Source organism: Pogona vitticeps, chromosome 4, assembly GCF_051106095.1.
Source record: "Pogona vitticeps strain Pit_001003342236 chromosome 4, PviZW2.1, whole genome shotgun sequence".
Lineage (NCBI taxonomy): Eukaryota > Metazoa > Chordata > Lepidosauria > Squamata > Agamidae > Pogona > Pogona vitticeps.
The window spans coordinates 54,397,267-54,421,642 of NC_135786.1; the positions used below are offsets into that span (position 1 = coordinate 54,397,267).

General features: G+C 41.7%; 1 protein-coding gene across 3 annotated transcripts in view; it reads left to right on the forward strand.

Moving 5' to 3' along the window:
- GRM4 (glutamate metabotropic receptor 4) overlaps positions 1–17,876 on the forward strand; it is a 368,710-nt gene extending 350,834 nt beyond the window's left edge. For all 3 annotated transcript variants that reach the window (XM_072997425.2, XM_078392715.1, XM_078392716.1), the window contains 2 exons: positions 1,459–1,705; positions 16,954–17,876. In XM_072997425.2, the coding sequence (XP_072853526.1) occupies positions 1,459–1,705; positions 16,954–17,003 (297 nt within the window). In that variant the 3' untranslated portion in view covers positions 17,004–17,876. The remainder of the gene's footprint in view (positions 1–1,458; positions 1,706–16,953) is intronic.
- Positions 17,877–24,376: the final 6,500 nt, after the last annotated feature.

Consider the following 24,376-nt stretch of genomic DNA (forward strand, 5'->3'; position numbering starts at 1 on the left):
TTTTAATTATTATGTATAAAGATCAAGATATTTCTGTTAGTCTTCTAGCTTTTGATGTATTCAATCCCAATTGTTATTTTGATTTCCCTGCCTCCCCCACATTTTTTTCTGTCCGTAACTCGTAGCTCCGGCCACAAGTCGAAGCAATATTTTGCAGCCGGAACTTTTTGTAATTCGAAAATTTCGTAAGTAGGGATGTTCGCAAGTCGAGGCACCACTGTAATTTAGTCAACTAATGAATACAATAAGCATGTTTCATCAGCCCTCCTATTCAGGTTTATCAACTCAGAGTTTGAAATATAGGTAAACTATAATGTTGTAGAGTGAGATACAAAAGTGTGTTTAATCAAAACATTCACAATTAGTATTGTAGGACACCTCCGCCTTATGACTTGCAAACTCTCTTCTTATTTAGATTAGCAAAAGTGATCAACATTTATTTAGCATCTCTTTACATATTTATTCAAGTCATGTGTACCTCCCTTCTCCTGACAGCTCAAGCCATCTAATAACAACATAAAAATGATACAGATAACAGTTCTAAACCAAGCTTATTGAAGCCCTATATGCATTATGCAGGAGTGCCACTGCTCTTGCAAGGTCACAGTGAGATGCCAATAAAGTGACTTTTGCTTTATTCGCCTAAACAGAGCAACTCTTTTCAGATAATCTCATGCTAGCCACCTCCTGGGATAGATATTTCCCACTGTGAATAGATATTCCAAAATTGAGTTGGGTAATAACTTTATTAAAGCACTGAAATATCCTCAAAATGCTTGCTTGTGAGTCCTCATGACTTTTCATCAGCCTATATATTGCGAGCCTTGGGACTGGGGGGGGGGGGGGAGACAAAAATCCAAAAGTTATGCTGACTAGATGTTGAATCACAGAATTCAAAGTTAGGTTTTAGCTCCTGGAGGGAGGCAGCAAACATGAAGAATGAGTTTGAGGTGTGTTGGTGTCAGATTAGATTATATATTTATTGATATAAAGTCAGTTGATTTTCAGCTCTAAAGATAAAGGGCAGCTGGTCATTTGGTATTCTCCTCATTGCCTCTTGTTCAAGTGCACAGCTCCTGTTTTTGGTGGCAAGTAGAAATACCAAGAAATATGTTCATGGGCTGAAGATTAATTTCAGATGGCACACAAGGCAGAAATAATCAACGAAAGCCAAATTACTTAGTGGGTAGAAGGAGATTGATTCCTTTTGGGGGAATATTTCAGTGGGCCAATAAAGATATTACCCAGCCATGACTTGAATTTTGCTCATGAACCACATGACTATGTTTCTTTGTTTATTTTGCTCTGCTCTGTTCATTCTTTCACTCAGAGTAATTGTCCCATAATCTTTTCTGTCTTCATGGTTCTCTAAGCAATTATTCCCAATTCCAGGCAGATCGTTACAATAGTTTAGGGCAGGAGATTTCACGGCTGAGTCTGTTTCCTTGTGTCTTGCAGATGTACATTCAGACGACAACATTGACCATCTCGGTGAGCCTAAGCGCCTCTGTCTCTTTGGGCATGCTGTACATGCCCAAGGTCTACATCATCCTTTTCCATCCAGAGCAAAATGTGCCGAAACGTAAGCGCAGTCTCAAGGCAGTGGTGACAGCAGCCACCATGTCCAACAAATTCACTCAGAAAGGAGGCTTCCGCCCCAATGGAGAAGCCAAATCGGAACTGTGTGAAAATCTGGAAACACAAGGTAAACCCACCTGACTCAGGGCTACTCTGATTTCTTCATAACATCATTTCTTCTAACGGTGACTAAGAGATGCCAACAGAAATGTGGCAAAGTGGGGGCAATGATAAACAAACACTATGTATCAGAATGCTTGGGGGAACAAGGTTTGCAGAAGTTTTAAAAACTAGAATAGGAGTTACTCCCAACAGAGCACTGAGGATTGAATAAGATTAGGAGCTCCTGAATGCTGTCATTTGAAAACATAACACAAAAAAATTGTGAAGAAGAAGGGGGAGATGGGCATGTCCTCCTTGGAATAACTGCGTTGGAATGCTGCGTTGCCACAATATTTTGCTGCAGAACCATGGGATGACGCAACAGAAATGATAATTATATTTCAGGTGTGTAGTCCTTCAAAGTACAGTACAAGACGACCATAAAGGAAAAGGTTTTTAACAAGGTAATAAGCTCCCACCATCCAGGTTTGTTCCCATCTGCTGCCCTACACCGCAAATATCAGGTTCCCATTTAATCTTTATTGTTCTTAGCACTTGGGGTTGCAAGGGGTTTTACTAAACAGATCACACCCTTCAGCAAGTCTATAAGCATTGGGAATTAGAAATGTGTACAGGGAAAACTTTTGGATTTCATTCATATTTGAACAACTCGGTGTACAACAGATAATGTGCATGGTGATTTCTTAATTTATGGCAATTTGCAACTAAAAGTTGCACCATTTGCGTTAACGGTGCAACAGGATTTCAGCCAAAAGGTTTCAGTGGAGAAGATGAGAACAATGATGGTGAGAATGTCTGCTGTAGTATTGGTTTAGGCACTGCACAAGGTTGGCACGTAAACATTTGGTTCCAGCATTGGAGAGTGATTCCCAATGAAAATGGGACTTCCAGATTAACCTGAATGAAAACAAACAATGAACAAAACACAAAAAATTCCTGGCACTTTTTGTTTTCAGGTTCTTTAGTTGATTCCTGATAACAAGTGTCTTGAACCTGAATGCTTCATTTTAACACAAGAGGAGGATTTCAGCCAATATTCAATTCATGTGTGGATCATATTTTCAGTAACCACAGAGAAGTATTATTGTCCTCATATTGCAGATGGGAAAGGCTGTGTGTTTGATGTCCAAACAGGTGAATTTATGGCCAGGGCAAAGATTTGGTCTCAGGACTTTCCTTCCTTTACACCTTAACTTTTTAGCCCCTAAACTACACTATCAACCCAGTTATTACTTCCATGATTTAAGGCTGCATGTGAAACAGTATATCACTTCATGGAAGGGGGGACTGGTAGCTTGAAGGCACAGAGGTAGATCCTTTAAACAGAGATTAAAGACAACCAGTCCAGTATTTGTAGAGCAGTAGCTGTGTTAGTGTGTAGCCTGTTGCAGCAAAACCAATGAACAGTCTTGTGAAACCTTAAAGATTAACGTATTTTATTTTGCAGTAGCAAATGGAGCCAGTTTTGCCTGGGGTAGAAAGCTATCCCCCACCCCATAGAAAGATGTAGCCATGCAAAGATGAGGAGGATGGTATCTGGGGAGGGAGAGTTAATCTTTTGCTTCTTTCTCCCTTTTCCCCACAGGAAATTGTCCTTCCCCAGCTGCTTTTTTTATGATGGATGTGCTGTTTACTGCAAACATCATCTTTTGGGATAAATAGCAGCTGGAGGAGAAATTTTCAGCGGCAAAGCAGCATGTGGAGGAAAAAGTTTAGCCCATATATAACTAAGCACATCTGCTTTTACTGCATATCTGCATTGTCTCAAAAAACTAAAAGTGCCCACTGCTCAGCTCAGTACACTTTTTAAAATGTAACATGCATTTAGACCTTAAACATAAAATATGTAAATGAGAATGTTAAAATGTAGACATGAAAAGTAATGTGCCATTTGACCCTCATAGGTTGAGTATATTTATGCAGCACATGCTGCCAAGCCTAGAACAAATACTAGAGAAATTAGTCCTATTCTTCCCCTTAAAAGTCTGTTTCTATGGAAACCCTCCCATTCCTCTGCTGGGATGGGAATCCTTGTGAAATGCAACAGCACTTAGAGGAATAACAAACCCAGCATGGCCTAAGTTCTGAAGCACCAATTACCTGGAATTCCCATTGCCTTCAGTGGGAGCCGTGGGGAGCATTTCTGTTGTGCATGCGCACACACACACATACACACACACACATTGAAGAGATTCAAAGTTCCTTCCATTCTGCCTTCTGAGATACAGGGCAGCATGGGGGCATATTCTAACCATCAGTAACTATGGGCAATTGAAATGAGTCATTTCTATAGTTACATTTATATATGTGCGCCCCCCCCCCCATTTCTTTGAGACCAGACAATTGAATAATGGCAACCTAATTGTCTCCTGTTGTTGGATTCTATCAGTACAGAGTAACCTCTCTGAGGGCAGAGCTACTAGCCCCCTATTCCTCTCTGACTTTCTCTTGTGTGATTATATCAGGCCGAAAGAGAAAGAGCACTGTCTGCTGTGGTGAGGAGGGAAGACTCACTTCCGCAGCACCTCAAGTGTACCTCTGTGTACTTCTCTCCTCAGGCAAATACTTGGAGTAGTAATCATGTGCCATTAAGTCAATTCTGACTTATGGCTACCCATTTCATGATTTCCCATGTAGAGAATACTCAGAAATGGTTTACTGCTCCCTTCTTCTGGGAGAGCCCTGGGTCTGTGCAGCTTGCCCAAGGCCTGATAGGCTGGCTGTATTTGCAGGCTCATTACAGGAAATCAAAACAACAAAAGTCCGAATAGTCAAAGCTATGGTTTTTCCTGTCGTGATGTATGGAAGTGAGAGCTGGACCATAAAGAAAGCTGACTGCCGAAGAATTGATGCTTTGGAATTGTGGTGCTAGAGGAGACTCTTGAGAGTCCCCTGGACTGCAAGGAGAACAAACCTATCAATTCTAAAGGAAATCAACCCTGAGTGCTCACTGGAAGGACAGATCCTGAAGCTGAGGCTCCAATACTTTGGCCATCTCATGAGAAGAGAAGACTCCCTGGAAAAGACACTGATGTTAGGAAAGTGTGAAGGCAGGAGGAGAAGGGGATGACAGAGGATGAAATGGCTGGACAGTGTCATCAAAGTGACCAGCATGAATTTGACCCAACTCCAAGAGGCAGTGGAAGACAGGAGGGCCTGGCGTGTTGGGGTCACGAAGAGTTGGACACAACTAAATGACTAAACAACAACAACAACAGGAAATCAAACTTTCAACCTCTAGCTCTTCAGCCAGTTACCTAAACCATGGAGCTATAGTAGCTGACGCATAAACAAAGGAACTAGGAATGCCCGAGAACTGATTGCATCCATTTATTTGTTACAATGATGTCATGACTTTTCTCTGTCAAAACAGAGGTTGTGTATATAGCTTTTCTTCCCACTTTATTCTCCCCCAAACCCCATCAGATAGGCTAGGCTAATTGAGAGCAAATGAGCCAAAGTCACACCTATCCATAATCCATTGCCAAATGTTTTACTGTTTATTCCATTTTAGCCCTTCTTTGAAAGCACTAAGATAATTGTGAGATGGAGCCTTAGGCTTGAAATTGGGCTCAGAGAATTGAGCTGTTGTTCTGACAGATGCTGGAAAATCTCAACTTAGTTTAGATCCTGTCACATACAAGAAGGTGTCACTGTGAGCATGATGCGATCTGACCCTTTTCAGCCTCCCTGTGACCCTCTAAATTTCTTCCAATTTTTCCCTGCTTGATCATCCATCTACCTGTGAATAGTAAGATGTTTATCTTAATCTATAATTAGTGCCAATTAGAAAGTGGAAACAGTTATATTTGATTGCATATTTGGTTAATTGGATTTTGGCAGAGAATTGCATACACGTTAAGCCGTTTCTAAATTAGATTTTTATCTATTTTTATGATGTAGATTTTAAAATGTATTTGTAGGAAAAGGGTGCAGCTTCTACCCTCGTTTCACTGTTAATGACAAAATCCACACTCACTTAAAGTTCTCCATTCTCTGTAGCTTTGAATATTGTCATATTCAATTACAAAACAGGCCACTAGAGCACTCACTGAAATGCAAATGACTGAAAGCAGACTGCCAGTATTCATACAGAAATTGTACATCTTCAACCGCCTTGGTTCATTGTCGTTGCTGGAAATCCAGACTATGGCACTGATTCCCAGTTTTTATCTCCCCAGATGTTGAAAGACATTAGGTACAAGCTAGTACAGACAATGGTTGGGGATTCTGGACATTGTAGTCCAGTGACATCTGTAGTATTGTTTGTCTGTCAGTCTAGTAGCTATTTTTGTCTGTTTCAGTATGATGGCAAAATCAGGGGGGAGAGGAAATAAAAGCAAAAAAGAAAAAAGAAAAGAAAAGAAAGAAAATATTCTGGCACCTTAATAAATTTATTTCAGACTTTATATTTCAGACATGGGGACAAATATAAAAGCATAGGGAGGGTAGGGAAGGGATCAAAGCGATCCCCCAGCTGTGCTGCGGGATCACTTAGATCATGTTATATTCCTCTTCCTATCTCTGCTGGGGCATAGGAAGAGGAGCAAAGGGGGACCCAGGTGAAAGGCAGCGGGGCCAGGGAATTGCTTTGATCCCTTCTTCCTCTTCCTCTATCGTGGGGCATAGGAAGAGGAGGGAAAGCTGGTCCCAAGCCATCCCTCAGCCATGCTGTTTTTGAAAAGGCAGTGGGGTGGGAGATTGCTTTGATACCTTCCTTCCTGTTCCTATGCTGTGTGCGGCATAGGAAGGCGGTGGGGGCCAAGGCTTCTTTGGATTTTTAGATACTGTAGCCCCATGGGCTGTCTTAAAAAAGTATGACCCAACAAACCGACAAATTGATTTGTGGTTCATTGGGTCACTGTGGGGCAATTCATGGTTCAAGTTTGACGACCCATGAACCAAGACTGCTTCGTCCCCATCTGTAGTTGTGATCCATAAAAGATCATGTTGAAATTGATCTGCTTGTCTTTAAAGTACCACAATATTTTGTCTTTCCTCCTCTTCCCTCTCTTTTTTCCTTTCAATTTTGCCAACAGTGACATTTGGAAATCCATGGCTGAAATTCAGTAATAAGTCATAGCTAGAGATGGGCATGAACCGGAAAAATGATGAATTGGGGTGGTTTGTGGCTGAATGCCCCTTGAACTTTGGGAAAATGAACAGGTCCATAGTTAGTTTTTCTGATTCATGCTGGGGGAAGGGGATCCTAACACCTCCAGCTCCTCTGCTGCCTGCCCGCGCCTTCCCACTCTCCCCATTGCCTCCCTACCTGGTCCTGTTCCTTCCTACTCTTCCTCCTCTAACACCACCCTCTTAAGAGACAGCACCCCGGCATCCCTTCCAGGAGCTGTGTCAGCTGTCTCTGTGGATGTATGTACCTGTTGGGTTTCTTTTGGTTCGTAGTTCGGTTCATGCCCAGCTCTAGTCACAACTGGAGTAGGCCTATTGAATCAATGGAGCTTACACAGAAGCTGACTCACCAACTCTCCACTGTTGCAAATGACCTATTCTAGTTGTGACTTATACTGGATTTTACCCAATGGCTGAGAACTGTTGGTCTATGGTAAATACCACTTGTTTGCTTCTTTTAAAAAAACAACTTAGTTGCTCATGCAGAATTTAGATAGCCTAATTTTAGGCTATGGGCTATAAGAGATCACAAAAGAGATCTTCCAGTGCAAGTCACCCGATAATTGAACATTTCAATTTTTCAAGCTGCTGCAACATCAGAGCATTTTCTGCTGAAGTTCTTCTTCCGCATCATGACTGCTTAGCAGCACACATAGCAGAGCCGATGGGAGAATTCTAGTTTTCTACACTTTCTGAATGTCTAAGCTTTTAGTCTGACAATAAACAAAGCATGCAGCAAAAGGCTACTGGTGCCACTGGCAGATTTATAACCTGGTGACACATTAACAAATTTACTGAAGAAGGTAACACATCTTTTTTTCCCTGGTTCATGTCTTTTTTTTTTTCATCTCTCCCTCCTACAGAACCTTTTTTGCTTTATTTTTTTCCTGTTGAGATCCCTTGTTGGATAGTTGTCAACACCTAAAAGATGCAGAAAACATGGTACTATTATTTGTGTTGCCCATATTTTCCTCTGCAGTCTGCTACAGATCTGCTGTGTGATTGCAGACACTGGAGGAAACTGGCTATGGTCAACAATATTAAGTCCTGCACTTACACATGCAGGAATAGGAAACCAGAAGAAAAACCTCAATTTAGGAACGTTGCTGATCTTTACCATGCTTCTGACCTTACTATCAATGAACCGCACTTAGGGAGCAACTACGTGGTCAAATACAGCGGGATTTGCTCCACTTGTAGAACAGGTGAATTTGAAATATTTTTTACTTTATTGTTTTGACCACTTTGGTCATCCAACATCCACAGATTTAAAACATAGGTATAAATATAAAAATATACACTTGCTTGGAGCCAACTGAACATCCACAGAGCGAGCAAGTTAAAAAGTACAAATACAAATACATACTTTCTACAAAGTGCTGAATTAAAAACATAATACAAGAGGATTAAAATGTACATATATTTCAATTCCAAAAACCAAGTCATTTCAGGTGGGTCCTCAGTTGGGGTATGAGGTATTTCCACAGCATAAAAAATGATTATATCCGCTGACCGTTAAAACTACAAACATTTACATATACATTAAAATGCACAACAAAATGACATAACAGCGGTAAGATTGTACATCTGATAACCATATAGACTTTAATCAGCTCCGTATTCTATACCATATCTCCAGTACTTCCTATTCTATCATTATCATTCATCCAGCTATCCCTTAATTTTATTGCTAGCCGTCCAAACTTGGCCACTCTATTTGTTACCTCCTTATTCCTATCTTCCAAAAGCTTCTGAAGGCATTCCTTTCTATCTCTGCCATCCAAAGAAGGTATACAGTGGTGCCCCGCACAGCGAGGTTAATCTGTTCTGGATTAACCTTCGCTGTGGGAAACATCTCACTACGGAACACAAAAAGGCACTGGAACGCATTAAACAGTGTTTAATGCGTTCCAATGCCATAGAATACTCACCGTTGTGCGATGTTTCCCAGGGGCCGGCAGCCATTTTCGTGCCCTCCCCTTGCACAACGAGGGCGCCAAAATGGCTGCCAACAGCTGTCCGGCGGGTCCAAAATGGCCGCCGGAACAGCCGAAAGGGGCCAGGGCGCAGCGTTTTCGTGCCCTTGGTAAGCAAGGGGAGCGCGCAAAAATGCTGCCAGAAGCCCTGAAATGGTTGCGCGCCATTTTGAAGCTGCGGAACAGCTGATCGGCGGGTCGCAAAGCAAAGGTTGTTAAGCGAGCAGCTTACCGACTTTCGTTCTGCGATTTCCCGCCTATACAGGCACCGTTTTGCGATCGCATTTGCAATCGCAAAAACGGCCTCGTAGAGCGAATTCATCGCTCTACAAGGCGCCCGTTGTGCGAGGCACCACTGTACAAGGTTTTATGAGCCATTCCTGGATCTGCTCATAAATTTTACACTCTAGGATGACATGAATCAGTGTCTCTATAGTCCCCTCACCACATATATTTGTTACTATCTACATGGTGCAAAGGCTGATTCAAATTGGTCCAGCCCTTTTTGCTCCCATTGTGGTGTTTTCCCTCTGCCTCTAGGGGCCATCTTCTTTTCAAGCTGGAAGGATTTGATGAGGCTTTTCCCCCTTGAATGTTCTTGTAAAGATAGCGTCCATCTGTAGGTGCTATTTCCAGTGACGTAAGCAGTTGGGGCTTGATTTGAAATATCCTTCTAAGGGGGGGCTTTGAAATACAATATATTTGGATTCCACCCACCCCAAATTCTCAGTGCTTTGTACCTTCAGCAAAGGTTCAGATGGAAAGATCATAGAGAGATTCAGGGTGCTCAGCCTGCCAATAGAGAGGAAGTCACTGAGTGAGGAGAGGAAGTCCCAATGTGTTGTGTATCCTTGTGCACAAACACATTTCAAAGCCCCAACTGTTTTCTCTTAGTGGTACATTTTTTTCTAGCATTCTAGAAAAAAATACAACAGATTGGGATTCCCCCATCCCAATTCACACATCAGAACAGGTCAATGACAGGATCATCACTATCTCCTCACTTTCCTGGCTCTAGTTTTTTTAACACAAAGCCATAAAAGGGTCGCAGAAGTGGGAACAGAAGAAGAAAGGTGGGGCAAGGTGGGATCAGAGGATGGAAGGGAAGAAGTGGGGGCTGTGGCCTGGAATGCTACTTGTGTTGCAATGAGTATGAACTCCCAAATCAATCCACTGCCCCTGTGTGAGCAGTGATTGCAATTTCAGATGTGATACAGGCTGCAAATCAGATCACAGCAAAGCCAAATAGTTCTGATTCAACCTTCCAGTGTAGTCATACCCTCTTACAAATCCCACTGTGTGACTTTCTCTTTGCTATCCAAATTTCAAAAAGAAAAAAAATCATCCACGGCTTTGTACCATTTTGGGAGGTGTACTTTCTTGGGCATAATCTCCTGTGCTTGTCCTGCCTGCTTCTTCGAAAGGCTGCTGTTGGGTTTCCATTTAATCAGATTATGAATCACCTGTCTCAATAGGCTGGCCTTTATAATATAACTTTGACAGCTTATGATGAAAGGTACCAGCAAGTTTTGCTGTTATGGTTACACAAGCTTCCTGACTTTGTCCTGCTTTTGCTGGTGTTCTGCTTGCGGCCCCATTAGTATATTTCTTTGACCTGCACCAAAAACACCTGGGAATCAGTGGTGACAGATAACAGGAACAATGATGCATTCATTATAAACTTGTACCAACAAAAGAAAGACACCACAAGCAGAGATGCAAGGAAAGGGGTCTAGAGAGTTGTACAGAAGGCAATTTATTGCCCAGCAATTTTTGAGTATTAGAACTCTTCTTTAGAGGTTATTCCGACTGAGAGGCTGAAAGTGTTGAACACCTTAAGCTGCTTAGCCAAACTTGTCTCTTAAACCGGTAACCATCTGAGGAGCTGCATATTTATCTGCTCACATTAGTTGTCCTATTTAAAAAATGCATGAACAAATATAGAGCCAATGATGTTCTAGTAATTTTTTTCCAATCAGTATTTGTGGGAAGGGAAAAATGTTTGGCACTTTTCAATTTAGAAACAAATACAGGAATAAATTATCAAGGGGGCTCCATAGAATTAAGACATTTCAGACTCTTTCAGTTGTTGCCCTCTTTTCATATGGAAAACATCTGAAGAACGTTTTCAAAATATTGAAAAGTAGGACAAAATTTCTGGCCCAGTGGTAGGGCATGCATTCTTTTGGTACACTATTGATTAGCTTTTAGCAGCAGATTCTGAGCAACAGTGTGAGAAAGAAAGTGGGAGGAAGATGAGGAAAACAGGGATGGGGGAAGGGAGAAAATGAAATGGCACTGACCCAGGAACAGAGGAGCAATGTAAAAATAAATAAATAAATTCACTTCCTCTGACCCTCCACAGGTGATCAGGGGAAGTGCTTAATTGACAGCTAATCAAACTACAAGGGTTTGTTTGTGGTTTGGACAAGAGGAGCATGCCAAATGGCACATTGCTCCTCCCTCAGACCTCAGCAGGCCCTTTGTAGCTTGATCCACCCTACACCCAAAACAATCAGTCTGGAGAAGCTCATACCATAGTTAGCTTCTGTGAAATAATAGTTCCATTTGCTCTTATAGCAGTGGCTGCTGCTTTATGTTCACTCTAGGAGTGAAGGAGACAATCGGTCCTTGATGGTAATATTTCCCAGCATTTCCTTTTAAAAATTAAAAACAGTAGAGACAAACTGGATTTGGTCACTGTGAGGAGAGAAGGGGTTTAACCTTGGCCAAGTCATGAATTGCAGTTTTCCTTGTTCCTTCCTTGCACTCCACAATCCTGGGGCTTGTGAGGGGGTGGGGGGCAGGAGGAAGCAGTAAACGAATCAGTTTTCCTGTTCTTGGTGGCTGCAAAAGCCAGCTCAGACAGAAAGAATGCAGAGAAGGAAGCCATCTTCCCACTGTGCTCAATACCTTGGACTCTTTCTCATGCTTCACACTTGGAATGCAGCAGCTGAACCGAAATGGAAGCTGGCATGGCTCGTTATACAAATGCCAAGGCGACTTTGGGAAAAAATATCAGAGAGTGATCGCATTGTTAACACCAAGGACAGGAGCTGCTACGGGGTTGTCAGCCCTGGAAGGAAGGGACATTTTTCACTCTGTCAATGGCAGGTCACGTATCTTTAAATAAACAAGAGAATAAATAATTTACAGGGCTTGATTGGAGGCAGATTGGCTATGAAAACACTGTGGCTAACAAATAGCGCTGTCAGCTCTGATTCCTTATGGCCCATCTAATCGTTATCTGAGGATAACAGTGCCTGAAATCTTCAATAAGGTTCATTTGTCAGAGAAGAATCATCACAGGTAGGGAAAAACCCTCACCATTCAGCAGGTGCTGCCTGCATTCGCCTCATCAGGCTGGGTTGGGGAGATCCCAGGAATAGTGGTTTGGGGGGGGGAGGGGAAAGGTAGTGCCAGAAATTAATGATTGCCTCCACTCTTCTCTCAATTGGGAGTTCAGTTCTCCTTTGTGCTCTGTAGAAATGCTAGCCTGTGTGACCTTTTGTACACTGCTCAGTCTGAGAGCATCCCCACAAGAAGGCACTGGAAAACCACTTCTGGTTATTTTATACCTTGAATGCCCTGAGAATGGTCACCATAAGTCAGAAACAACTCAGTGGTACATTATTGTAATCATTGTTTTTTGGAGTTAGCACTGCACTGTGGAGAGTGGAAGATCATTCCTGGTGTGCTTTTCAGGCAGAGGCAAGAGTGGGTTTAGTTTTAGCTGAGGCTGGAAAATATTCTGGATTTCTATAAGCATCATATAGTCCAGAAAAGAAAACTTCCCAGCTGTAGGCTTGTATTAATGGACTTGGGTGTCCCTCTGATTTAACATGAATAGATGTCATAAACTGATTGTGGCAATTTCTTTATGTTACAAGCATAATTTCTCTATAATCTTTGTAATTAACGCTGTCGACTTTTTATTGCTCATTGTTTTCTGAGTGGTCTGGTTTCATTTATTTTCATATGAACTTGATATATATGAAACTTTAAAAATGTAACAGAAACACAGTAGAAAATATGTGAGCTTGTTTATCTCAAAAGATCCATGAAACAGGAAGAGGCAGAAACACAAAACGTCATGTGGATGCTACTCAGGTGCCACCTTAAATAAATGGTTGACTTCTATTCTTGACCGACCATGATGGTTCAAGGAATTCTGGGAGTTTTAATCCTCTAACAAAAATGGCCAGAGCTAGAAACACAGAGTAGTACTGATTTACCAGCTGATACTGGTAATTACCATACTGTCTGGGGGAATCTGGAAGTTGTAGTTAAAAGAATTTACCCAGGGGGATTCTGGGAGTTTTAGTCTTCTTATCATCATAGATCTCTGGGACAGTAGAAGCTAGGGATGTGAAATTTTCCATGAATGCTGCTATTGTTCCAGCTTAATAACTGGCAATAACTTCATTTCACCTGGCAGTGGGGGCGGGGCATCCTGGGAATTGTAGTACAATTACCAAACCAAAATGTCAAGAACTAGAGACATAAAGTGTTGCACAGATAGTACTGTTTGATTTAAATAACTCAATAAGACAGATTTCTCAGATGGCCATGCTTTCTGGAGGAATCTGGAAAGTATAGTCCAAAAATTACTTGGGTGATCCTAGAAGTCTTCTTACATCAAGAATAAAGTTTGCAGTTACTCTGGGGTCCCCACTTAAGCTGTTTGTCTGCCCCTCTGGGCTGAGGGGACTCCGATTGTCATCTCAGCTGAACAGCAACATGTAAGAATACATCTTCCTCTCCATAGATGCTATTGATTTCCCAACTTACAGCTTACCTCATGAATGGGATTCTAGGAGTTATATTCCAAAGATGTCATCTGGGGAGTTCTGGGAGTACTAGTCCTCTTACTGAAATAAGAAATTGTACACAGAAGCTCCTGATGACTCAACAGACATGACTGGTTAAGTTATAGTTTGATTGTCCTTAGTGTGTGTGTGTGTGTGTGTGCGAGCGCATCTGGAATGTACACAGGTGGGCAACTCTCTTTACATTCTCCCAGCCTAACGATCTATGGCATCATTAGGGGAATTCCTACAGCCTGTATCCTGCCAGGCGTCCACATCGTAAAAACCAAAACAAACCAAAAGAGAGAGAGAGAGAGACCAAAAATGGACAACAGCACATCCAGAAACATCCAGGGGTTTTTGAGAAGTCTCTCCAGCATTCTGGGAACTGTAGTCCCCCCATTTTTTCTTCAAACTCTGTATGTGTATAAATCTGACCAGTATCAATTATCAAATGCTTTACTGGAGAAAGGGAGGACAAGAGTATGTTTTCTTCATTCCTACACACATGATCTGATGGACCTGATTATAAAACATAAGGAAACCCTTTGTATGTGATTCTATGAAATGTTTCCAGGCCTCTCTTCCTAGGCATGTTATTCAGCCCTGTTAGCCTCTTCTGGGAAGAAAGGTGCTCCAAGTGGCTCCCTGACCATTTTGGTTGTCTTTTGCCATGTCTTCCCATCTGAACAAAGTCCTTTCTGAGATCCAGTGTTTAGAGCAGTACACCATATCCCAAGTGTGACTGGATCAGATTTGAAATGAGGTGTCACAATATTGTTTGTTTTCAGTTGCTTTTACAGACGATCCCTAGCATGGCACTTGCCTTCTTCCCAGCTGCTGCATGTTGAGCTGATATTTTTAGTGCCCTGATCACTACAGACCCCTTGCTGAAGGCTTGCTTGCTGAAGGCCTAACACATATCAGTCCTGGTTTTGGAAAAGGGCTTTTTTGGCCTGAAAAAGTACGCAGGCAATGAGATCGTGGTATAAGAGATGCCATTTTCTATTTTTAGGCTCAGTTGGTTAAGTCATGTGGACGGTCTTGTAGGCCACACAATTCCAACCTCAACATACATAATATACAATGGCTAATGATAGTTTCTATATTTTTATTTATTTTCTGAAGACTACTATGCTTTTCAGAAAAAGGATATCTCAAAGAATGTCTCATTTGCCCACCCCACCCTCAAATTTAAGACTTTGCCACCACAAAAACTACTACTTCTACCCACAGAAGTTTTACAGATGTTTACATCTCTATGTTGTATGCCACTTTTAATAACTTGTCTGTGCAAAATTTGGGGGAAGACAAGTCTATCATTTAAAGCTTTTTTAACGTACTCAGCCAAGTTTGGCAGGCCTGTTTCATTTACCCCCACCCCAAATGCTTTGCAATTCCATTGTCAAATAGTACAAGAACTCATGCTGGCAATTCACTTTTTTAAAATCAAAAATTAAAAATGTGTAGTAGAAAATCACCTGTGTTTATTGGTTTACAAGTTTATCCTCTTAAGGGCTATTGTACCTCAAAAGGTAACCCATTATAGGCAACAGAAAAAGTGTGTATTGATTTTCAGTGACAACCAGCTTGAGGCATGGTAACCTATATCCCATCATCAAAATTCAGAAGTGGACCTGAGTTATACTGGATGGGTAGGCCTTCAAATCAGTCTGAGTAGCACTGGACTATTCTTTAAACTTCTAAATTAGAATCTGAACCAAATCTTGTGCTTAGTTCTCCTGGTTACCATTTCTCTCTTAGGAACCCACTTTCAAAAGTAAATAGCATTAGGACAAGGAAAAGATTTATGTCAGGAAAAATACTTTAGAATTCAAGTCCCTTAGTGTCACTAATGATCAGGAATTATGGGAGCTGTAGTTCAACACATCTGCCGAGTGCTAGCTTGCCTACTCTTGGATTAGTGCTTAGATGGTTCAGTATAATACAATGTAAAAGAAGATCTCTCTCCAAGTGTTAGTCCTCAGGAAGATATGTGTTTGGTCCCTTTCCTTCGAGAAAATCTCTTCCTGGTCCTGTTGTGTGTTGCATCCATCACAGATGAATCTGCTCTGTCCACCTTCAAAGCCTCTCCAGTACTCAGAGTGTAATCACTTTTACTCTTTTCCTTTGAAATAATACAAGGAGGATCAGGAGAGTGCTCTTATGCTCTGGTGTCCATAAGGGAGGTTAATCTGTTATCTCAGAAGAGTCAGCTTCCCATCTGGAAGTGGGTATTTAATTAAGAGCAACTCATCACAGATTCCAATGCCTGGAGTAAAACCAGAAAAAAAAACACCCCGATTTCTTTTTCTTTTCTTCCTTCTTTTATCTCTTGCCGTTTAATGCATATTACACCCCAGGGGAGAAGTAAATTGCTCAATGCGAGCCCTATTCTCTGAGCACAGTTGCTCACTTGCATCGTAGATTGCCTTTGCTCATTTCTAGCAATCCCTCTGATTTTTCCCAAAAGACTGGATTCCATGACAAATTCTCCTCAAGACAAAACCAGACTCCACAATTTCTCTCTGTGTGTGTTTGTGTGTGCACACACATGTGTATGTTGCTTGGATCATTCTGGTCACCCCAATACAGAAAAAAAGCAATTCAATGCAAGTTCCTATTAGGATGAACCAGTCTCTTTGTGGAAGATGTTGATTCAGATGCCTCTTGTGTAGAGATGGGCACAAACTGTGGTCCAGTGGATCGGGCCCACAGGCACTGCATGGGTGCCCCAGATTCCCCACCCTGCCTCCTCTGGCAGGCACCCACTCAGAGGAGGAGGCAGGGCAGGGAACCATCTCTGCTCTTGTGTTTCAGAAGGTATTCAAACTAACCTAAGGTCAATAAGAAAGGACTCTGAAGGTTAAAGAATGTCCACATTTGATTATGTCAGGAATGGAGAACATCTGGCCTTCTAGACATTGTTCAACTACAATTCCTATCATCGCATACAATTAGATGTGCAGAATGGTGGGTGTTGCGGTGTGGCAACATTTCATGAGTCACACATTCTCCATCTCTGGACTAAGCCTTGCCAGCAACCCCTTTCTCCTAATTCATAGTATGTAGGCTTCAGAAACCACAGAAACAGAAACAGTCTGTTCTCTTCTGTGGTTCAGTCTCTAAGAAGGTCTAGGACAGAGTTTGGAGAACTTGCTTTTTGGGGTCTACCATTCAGAATTGCCCTACCAGCATGGCAACAGAGCTGTGCATGAAAACACAACTTTTCAAAACTCCAGTTTGGTGTGAACGTTTGCCCCATAAGTTCCATGTCAGAAAACTGAACAAGGTGAATAACCTAATTATTGATACTGATTTGTCTCTTCTTTCAGCTCTGGCTACCAAACAGACTTATGTCAGCTATACTAACCATGCAATTTAAACCCAGCTGATGACAACTGATCACAAGAAAAGGGCTGATGAGGAGGATGGACAAGAAAGTGGAATTGAGCCCCTCAGCACAGATGATGTATGTTACACTGGGGAAAGGGTGGAACCATATGTGATTCCAAGGATGAATGTCTCCATTCATGGATGTCTGTTTCTGATTGCCGGGTTATTGGAGGCAGCTCTTCAAGAGGAAGGCCACTAACAGCAGCAGAAAACAACAATCAACCCACCCCATGAGAAATATTTGCCTTCTGTCAGAAGGAGAGGAACAGACCAATAGGGTGGACATCACACCGAGTGGAATGAAGATGACAGATCTTTAGCAAGTTTTTGGGTTGGTTTCTTTTCCTTTGTCTTGGTAAACGAAAAAGAAAAAATCCCCCCCTTTATCCAAAAAAATTGTGAGATGGTTTGTGGTTGTGAAGAGTCTTTCTTTCTCTTATTTTTCTTTCCTCCCTTCATTTTTTTCATTCCTGTCTTCTGACTTCTTCACTCTTTTCCATCTTGCTTTCCCTTCTGTCTTCCTCCCCTCCTCCTTACCAAATTCTCTGTGTTGCAAAAAAATAAAATAAAAATGCATTTAAAAAAAACACAAAAACCATCAACAAGAACAACAAAAATGAAAACAAAACCTAGACTGTGTTCAAAGTGCTGATTTCTATAGGTGGTAAATTAATGTATGTGATGACCATATGGATTGAAATATGTCTGCTTTAATGTACTGACCAATCAAAAATGATAAAAAAACATAAAAAAATTCAAAAGTTCAGTGCCTGGATGTTTATGAATTATTCAATGACAATGTGTAGAGCATGATCATTTTTATACCAGACTATTTCTAATAAAAACCATGGTTTTGCACTCAGGAATTGTATTTCTGTTCTTTACGGTTCCTTTGTGTCTAAAGGGTAAGGAAAATGTTGCTTATTAAAGTCAATGCTTTGGCCAGTGCCAAAGAAATCCAATGGAGTAGGGTACATAGAATCATAGGTTGAAGTCCTGTTGTTTCATGTCTGCCTGCTCAATGAGAATTATGTCATCAGCAGTGACAGATTGCCACTGATTAAAGGCTTCCTTTTGTGATTCTGGGATGCAAACAACTTTGTTGCATTGTGTATAAGCAGGTTCACTGCCTTGTATGCACATCCCAAACTAACAAAAGGAAGCTTTTAATCAGTGGCAATCTGCCACTCATGACTATGCCATTGTTGTGCAGGTGGAGCTGTGTAACAGGATTTTTTGGGAATTTTTTGTTATTCCCTTTCAATTAGAATCAGAAACATGGAGAAATCAACCCAGTTTCATCAGCCCCTTGGTTTGGTTTCTGCACACAAACTAGCACTTTGCTTATACAGTATAAAATTACTCTAGAAGCATGTAAAGTTGAAAAAAGGTTTCTTTACTTATAGTTGCAATCAGTAGTTACAACTGGAAGAATAAAAGGGAAAAAAACACAAGGAGTTGGAGTCTCTGTTGTGTGGGAGAGACATCCTTCTATGCCTCGCACATGAAGCCGGGAATAGAGAGAAAGAAAGAGAGAACAATGGAAGCAGGACCAAAAAAAAAAAAAAAAACAGTAACAAGGGGCAGGAGCTAACTTCAAGCAGGAAAAAAACTCCATCAGTCAGGTCAGTGGCAAAGCACAATCACCTTATAACTCAGAGCTCAAATATCCCTGAAAGTGGCCATCAAACCTCTGTTTAGAAGCCCCTGCACACACGCATGGGCCAGATGTGGCCGGTGGACCGTATTTTGGAGACCCCTGATCTAGAGCTACAGAAAACAACATTGCTGTATTTTCTACCTGACAGCCCTTCCAGTATTTAAAGATGGCGATTACATCACCTCTTTGCCTTCTCTTCTCCAGGCTAAAGATACCCAGCATTCTCAACACTGTCTCACTATCATCTTGCCATCCTGGTTGCCCTCCTCTTTACACATTTGAGCTTGTCAATATCCTTCTTAAATTGAGGTGCTCAGAACTGGACACAGGATTTCCAGATATGGCTGACCAAAGCAGAGTTCAGTGATACTATGATTTTCCATGATGTGGACAATATATTTCTGTTGATACAGCTGATTACCACCAAAGCCTGAGACTTAAGCATGTCTTTTTGATATTTTAGGAGATGGCCCTTTCTGATGTCAGCGTACTGTAACTACAAAATAGCATATGTGACAGAGAGATAATAGGCAAAATAATGACATTAAAGGCAAGTTTGTGAATTACAGTAGCAGCAGTCCTTCTAGACCATGTAAGACAATGAAAAAAGAAGGCTTTTCTCTGACCATATCTAAATAGCAGGTCCTCAAGCCATGAAAATGAACCCTCAGATCAAGCTAGTCATTTCCTATCGCCTGAGATTTCAAATTCAAAATCAGAGTCCAAGAGACTGGACCACAAAGTCTGAGCCAAAATCTAAGGCCTGGCAATCTTAGATCCAACCTATGGGGCTACATATGACAAAATATTATGCGTCCAACCCACAGAGATGCTGTACATACCAAATATGTCCTAATGCACATTGTTGTGGAGAATAGGCTAGGTGCCCAAAGAATTAGAAACCAAAGCCTTTTGAGGACTCCAGAGACTGGTTCTCCTCGCTACGCTGCCTTTTTGTGGTGGCTTCTTTTTTAACCACCTCATTTTGTTCTTGCTAGAGTTGCATGTCACCAAAGCTCGCCACAAGCCAAGAGCCTCTATGTCACCCACCTTTTATGACGATTTTGCCAGTGAAGCATAGTGTTCTTTGGTGAAAAATACTTTCCTTCCACCTTCAGCCCTCATATGGGCAAGCATTATAAAAGGTTCCTTTCTCTAACCCCCCTGTTTACACTTAGTGCCTCTTGTCACCATTTCAAAAGGGTACATGCACACATTCCCTGGGAGTGGGAGTGGAGAGAAAAGCTTTTCTCTCTGAGTCAGGCTTATTAGCATTTTAATTATGCTCTCACTCCAGGTGGTCTTTTTTTGTCTGTGGGATGACTGTACACCAAGGTGCAACATAACAGCTTCCTGTATGAAATGCATAAATATAAAGACAGCTGGCATAACACTACTTGGCCAGTATGATTTTAGTCCAGCTTCTCCTCAGTGGGGGTTAATATACCACTTATTCAGTCCTTCAGCCAGCATTTTAAAACCCTCTTACCACAGCAGGATGTTCCAACTCCTGGTCCAGGGCAAACTTCCTGGGTGATTGAACATCCTCTTCCCATCACTCCACACTCCCAGCCTCGGATCCCATGGGTTAGCGTATGATGCTATAAAACAGAATCATAGCAGAGACATAATTCACAATGCACACCTCAGCAGGGGGCACAGATGGAAAGGTGCTGCATGGTTTTATCACTGCCCTATGGTCCCTATGGTCTGGTGTAACTGTAATCAAACCAGTAATGACAGCATTTGGAAATCAATGCAATCTAGAATCACCCTGGTCCATTCCAAGGCCATTATCATAACACTACAACAGGGGTGAGCTATTTGGGCGGTTTGGGGGCCACATGTTCACCCTCAGCCTCTAGCAAGTTTCACCAAGCCTGGACGTGGTCAAAACTAGAAAGATGAAAATGAAATGTAATGAAATTCTGAGTTAGTGATTTGTAAACTTCACAGAGTAGTGTGTCTGCAAGGAGGGCAGTATATAAATCAAATACATTAATAAATAAAATAAAATACAAAAGTGATTGGATGCCCTCTTACGGTATTGATATTTTGGTTTAGAGGTGATATTTGGCTTGGGGGTGCTCCCATGTAAAAGTGATCAAAAAGCAGAAACATCATAAAAAGTGGGTGGGGAAAATGGGAAAAAATATTCATGGCCCAGGGATTACAGCTTTTCCATGGGAATGATATGTGGGCATATGCCTGCATATGCACATTGCATACATGTATATACAGTTGTGTATGCTTACACTCTCTCTCTCTCTCTCTCTCTCTCTCTCTCTCTCTCCAGATAAACTAACTTTTGTCAGTACAAGTCAGTTCTAAACTATTTACACATTCTTATCCACTACTTCTTGAAACTTCAAAATATAGTATATATGAAGCAATTCCATCTCTCTGTTTCTTCTATGTTTTGCAGTTCACTGAATGCAATATAATGCACCCTAGTTATTTGCTTAATAACAGTCAGAAAGTTTGCTATCCCTGCATATGTTTCTTATTTGTGTGTTTGTTGGCTGAACAAGAGATATGTTTCACACATAGTTCCACATCAGCAACAGAGGCAACATGGCTGCACAAGCCGCCGGGACTCTTAGCCACTGGCAAGGGATGGGGTTGACAAAGGAAGTCACACAATGAGATTAGAGTCAGGGGTCATTAATAGAAATGCCAGCTCCAATTGGACCCTGTTGTCCCAAAGCCTGACATCAGTCCCAGAGGAGGTTCTCGTTATAGCAATCCTGCCAAGGCCTCATAGCAGCACAAAAGTCAACTTTCTCTGGAATGGCAAAATGTGCTTGGAAGAATGCCAGAGGCTGCCTGAGAACAAGTGGAATTTGACATGCTGGGGGAGGGGAATGCTTTCTCCATCCAGTACTAAGGGGAGAGCTGTCTTTTGTATGTGAGAGGTTGGAAGAGCCAGCTGGATAAAAGGAGGAATACATAAACTCAAGGCTCCAAAAACCCCAGACATTGTTTGGTTCTTCTCATTATGAGTTAAACATCACTTGAGATGGATCTAGTAAAAATCCACATCACCTTTCCAAACAGTTTGTTGCACTCTAGCTGATATGGAATGGTATCATCTCTGCACTCTGAGATAGTTTCCATCTCTAGCGAACACCTGAAAGCCTTGTTCATGAACAACCAGCAAGTCAGTTGTTCAGAAGAAGAAATTCAGTGTATGTGCAGCTGAAGGTGTCACTCCAGAAAAAGTTATGCCAAATAAAACTTGTTAGTCTTTAAGATGGCCACTAAATCTTTCCTTCTTTTTGCTGCCATATATCAGCCATTCACAACCTTTTTTTGGCCACAGCCATAAACACAATGTGAAAGAAATATAGGCTGAATCAAGATTGTATAAGTTGTATAACAAATCTTGTAAGGTGGTGTGGGAAGAATTATTTCCAGCCTATGGACCCCTTCAAATGTGCCAGGGCCCCCCAGGGGGTGATATGGCCCCCATTGAGAATGGCAGCCATATATTATAAATTCATTACAGCGTGGCATTATTTATATTTTTGTTGCATTTTGTTTGATTTGTTGACATGTATTTCTATGAGAAAAAGTGTAGAAGGATACAGCACCAGCTAGCAGGGACAAGAACTGTAGAACAGCATCAAAAATGCTTCCTTCACCAACCACTGCCATCTCCAGCCATTGACGGCAGCAGTGTCACTGTGATCCACCTGGTGCGAACAGATGCTGCAATCTTTAATGAAGTTTCCCTTTATTTAGAAACAGTACCTCTCTAGATCTCTCTGCCTGTTGTCGGAATACAACGGAACAATTAAGGTGCTCATTTTTCAGGACTCAGCTGTTGATTTCAATAAACACGCATCAGTTCCTGGGAAAGTAGAGCAACAGCAGCAATACATTTTGCATATGTGAGCAGGGACTCCTTAAATTGACTGCATCAAAGATGAAAAATGCAGTCCTCACTCTCTGTCTATCACAGAGTGTTTGCAACTGTTCTCCAACAAACAACCGGGCAAATGAGAGAAACAATTACCGTTTTACATTCAAGACCAAGATTTGCAAAGAGATGGATTTGCCAACAGTTTGGGATATGATAGTGGCATCAGCCTGGTGCCTGGATTGTCCTAGAGAGTTGCCAGACCGAGTTTGGAAAAATTTATTTGTTGAACTGCAAATCCAAGATCCTTGAGCAGTCTGATTGATAAATTAGGGTGGTCCCAAAAGCTACCTTTTCCAGGGTCTGCTGTGGCACAAGCATTGTCGCTGGTGGCCTCTTTGCCACCCCTCACTAGTTATGTATCTCCTTTAGGGCTAGTTCTGCTTCTGTTTCAATCATAGAAATATAGAATCATTGAGTTGGAAGGGGCCTCTAAGGCCATCAAGTCCAACCCCCTGCTCAATGCAGGAATCCAAGTCAAAACAGATCTGACAGATGCTTTCTAATATCCTCCTGAATGCCTGCCGCATCAGAGCACTCAAGAGCAACAGCACCTCCTCCCCTCCCTACACAACCTTGGGTTTGCCTCGTATGCCATTTCATGACACTCCAGTTTGACACTACTGCTAGAGCCCATGTTCCATTTCTGTATGCCTGTTTCTGTGTTCCCTCCTAGGGAAGCCTTTGCTTCTGTTTCTATGGCTGCCATGTGCTCTCTTGAAAGCATTTCAGGCAAGGGAGGTGGCACACTAGTGTTGCATGGGGCTGGCAACTTGTAATAATCCATGCACTGAGAGGGGAAGATGGCAAAGAGCCTGGCTAGAAGATGAAGCAGCTTCTGAGGATAAGAGGTGAGAGGCAGCCTTGGGAAAGATGGGGACACTGAGAACACAGAAGGAGGTGTGTCAGCATTACTTCAAAAAGCAGTAATTACTTTGAGAACCGTAAGGGAAATGGTGGCCTAGGAAAGAACATTAAGTGTTGCCGGCTGACTAAATTATGCATAACTGTATTCTCTCTGTGTGCATTTATTATGTGACTAGTGACAGAAAATAGGCAACCTGGGCAGTCCTTGTTTTCCGCAGTGGGTGCACTGTGGTTAGTTCCTCCACCCACTGCTTCTTTTAGGTATTTACTGCATAAAGGGGGGAGAAGTAGCAGAATCTCTGTGTGTTTTGTTGATAAGTGTATTGCTGTTGATGCAGCAGAGGCAGAATAAATTAGTGGGCCCATCAAACCTCCAAAAACAAGTAATATTGTTGAGGAATGTTATGGATTTGTTACATACAGTGGTACTATTTCAGGTACATGTGTCTGAGGGGCTACGATGTTCCTGAATTTACTCTCTTTTACCATAGGGGAGAAATGGTTTGCTCACTATGAGATGGTGAAGAAAGAATGAGAGTACACAAGGGAGGGGCAAAAAGAGATTACAAAAAAGGGGGAAATTATGCCACGGAGAAAAAAGAGTAACGGAATGGAGAATAAATTGGTGAAAGTCAGGCACATAGCACTGAATCAAAATAAACATATTCCAAGAATCCCATGATTATCCAATTCCTAAATTCTCCATCTTTGGGAGGAGATTGGGGGGGAAACCACATTTTTTGCAGGTGTGTGACAATTTGTAGAATTTCCCTTGCTAAATGTCTCCGATCTTAGAGTAGGAATGTAAAATGAGACTTGTTTCAATTCTCAGATAGATAAAAATACAATGATTTTTCTTTTTTCTGAGAGATGGAACGAATACTTTCCCGCAAATACCAGTGCTTGGAGATAT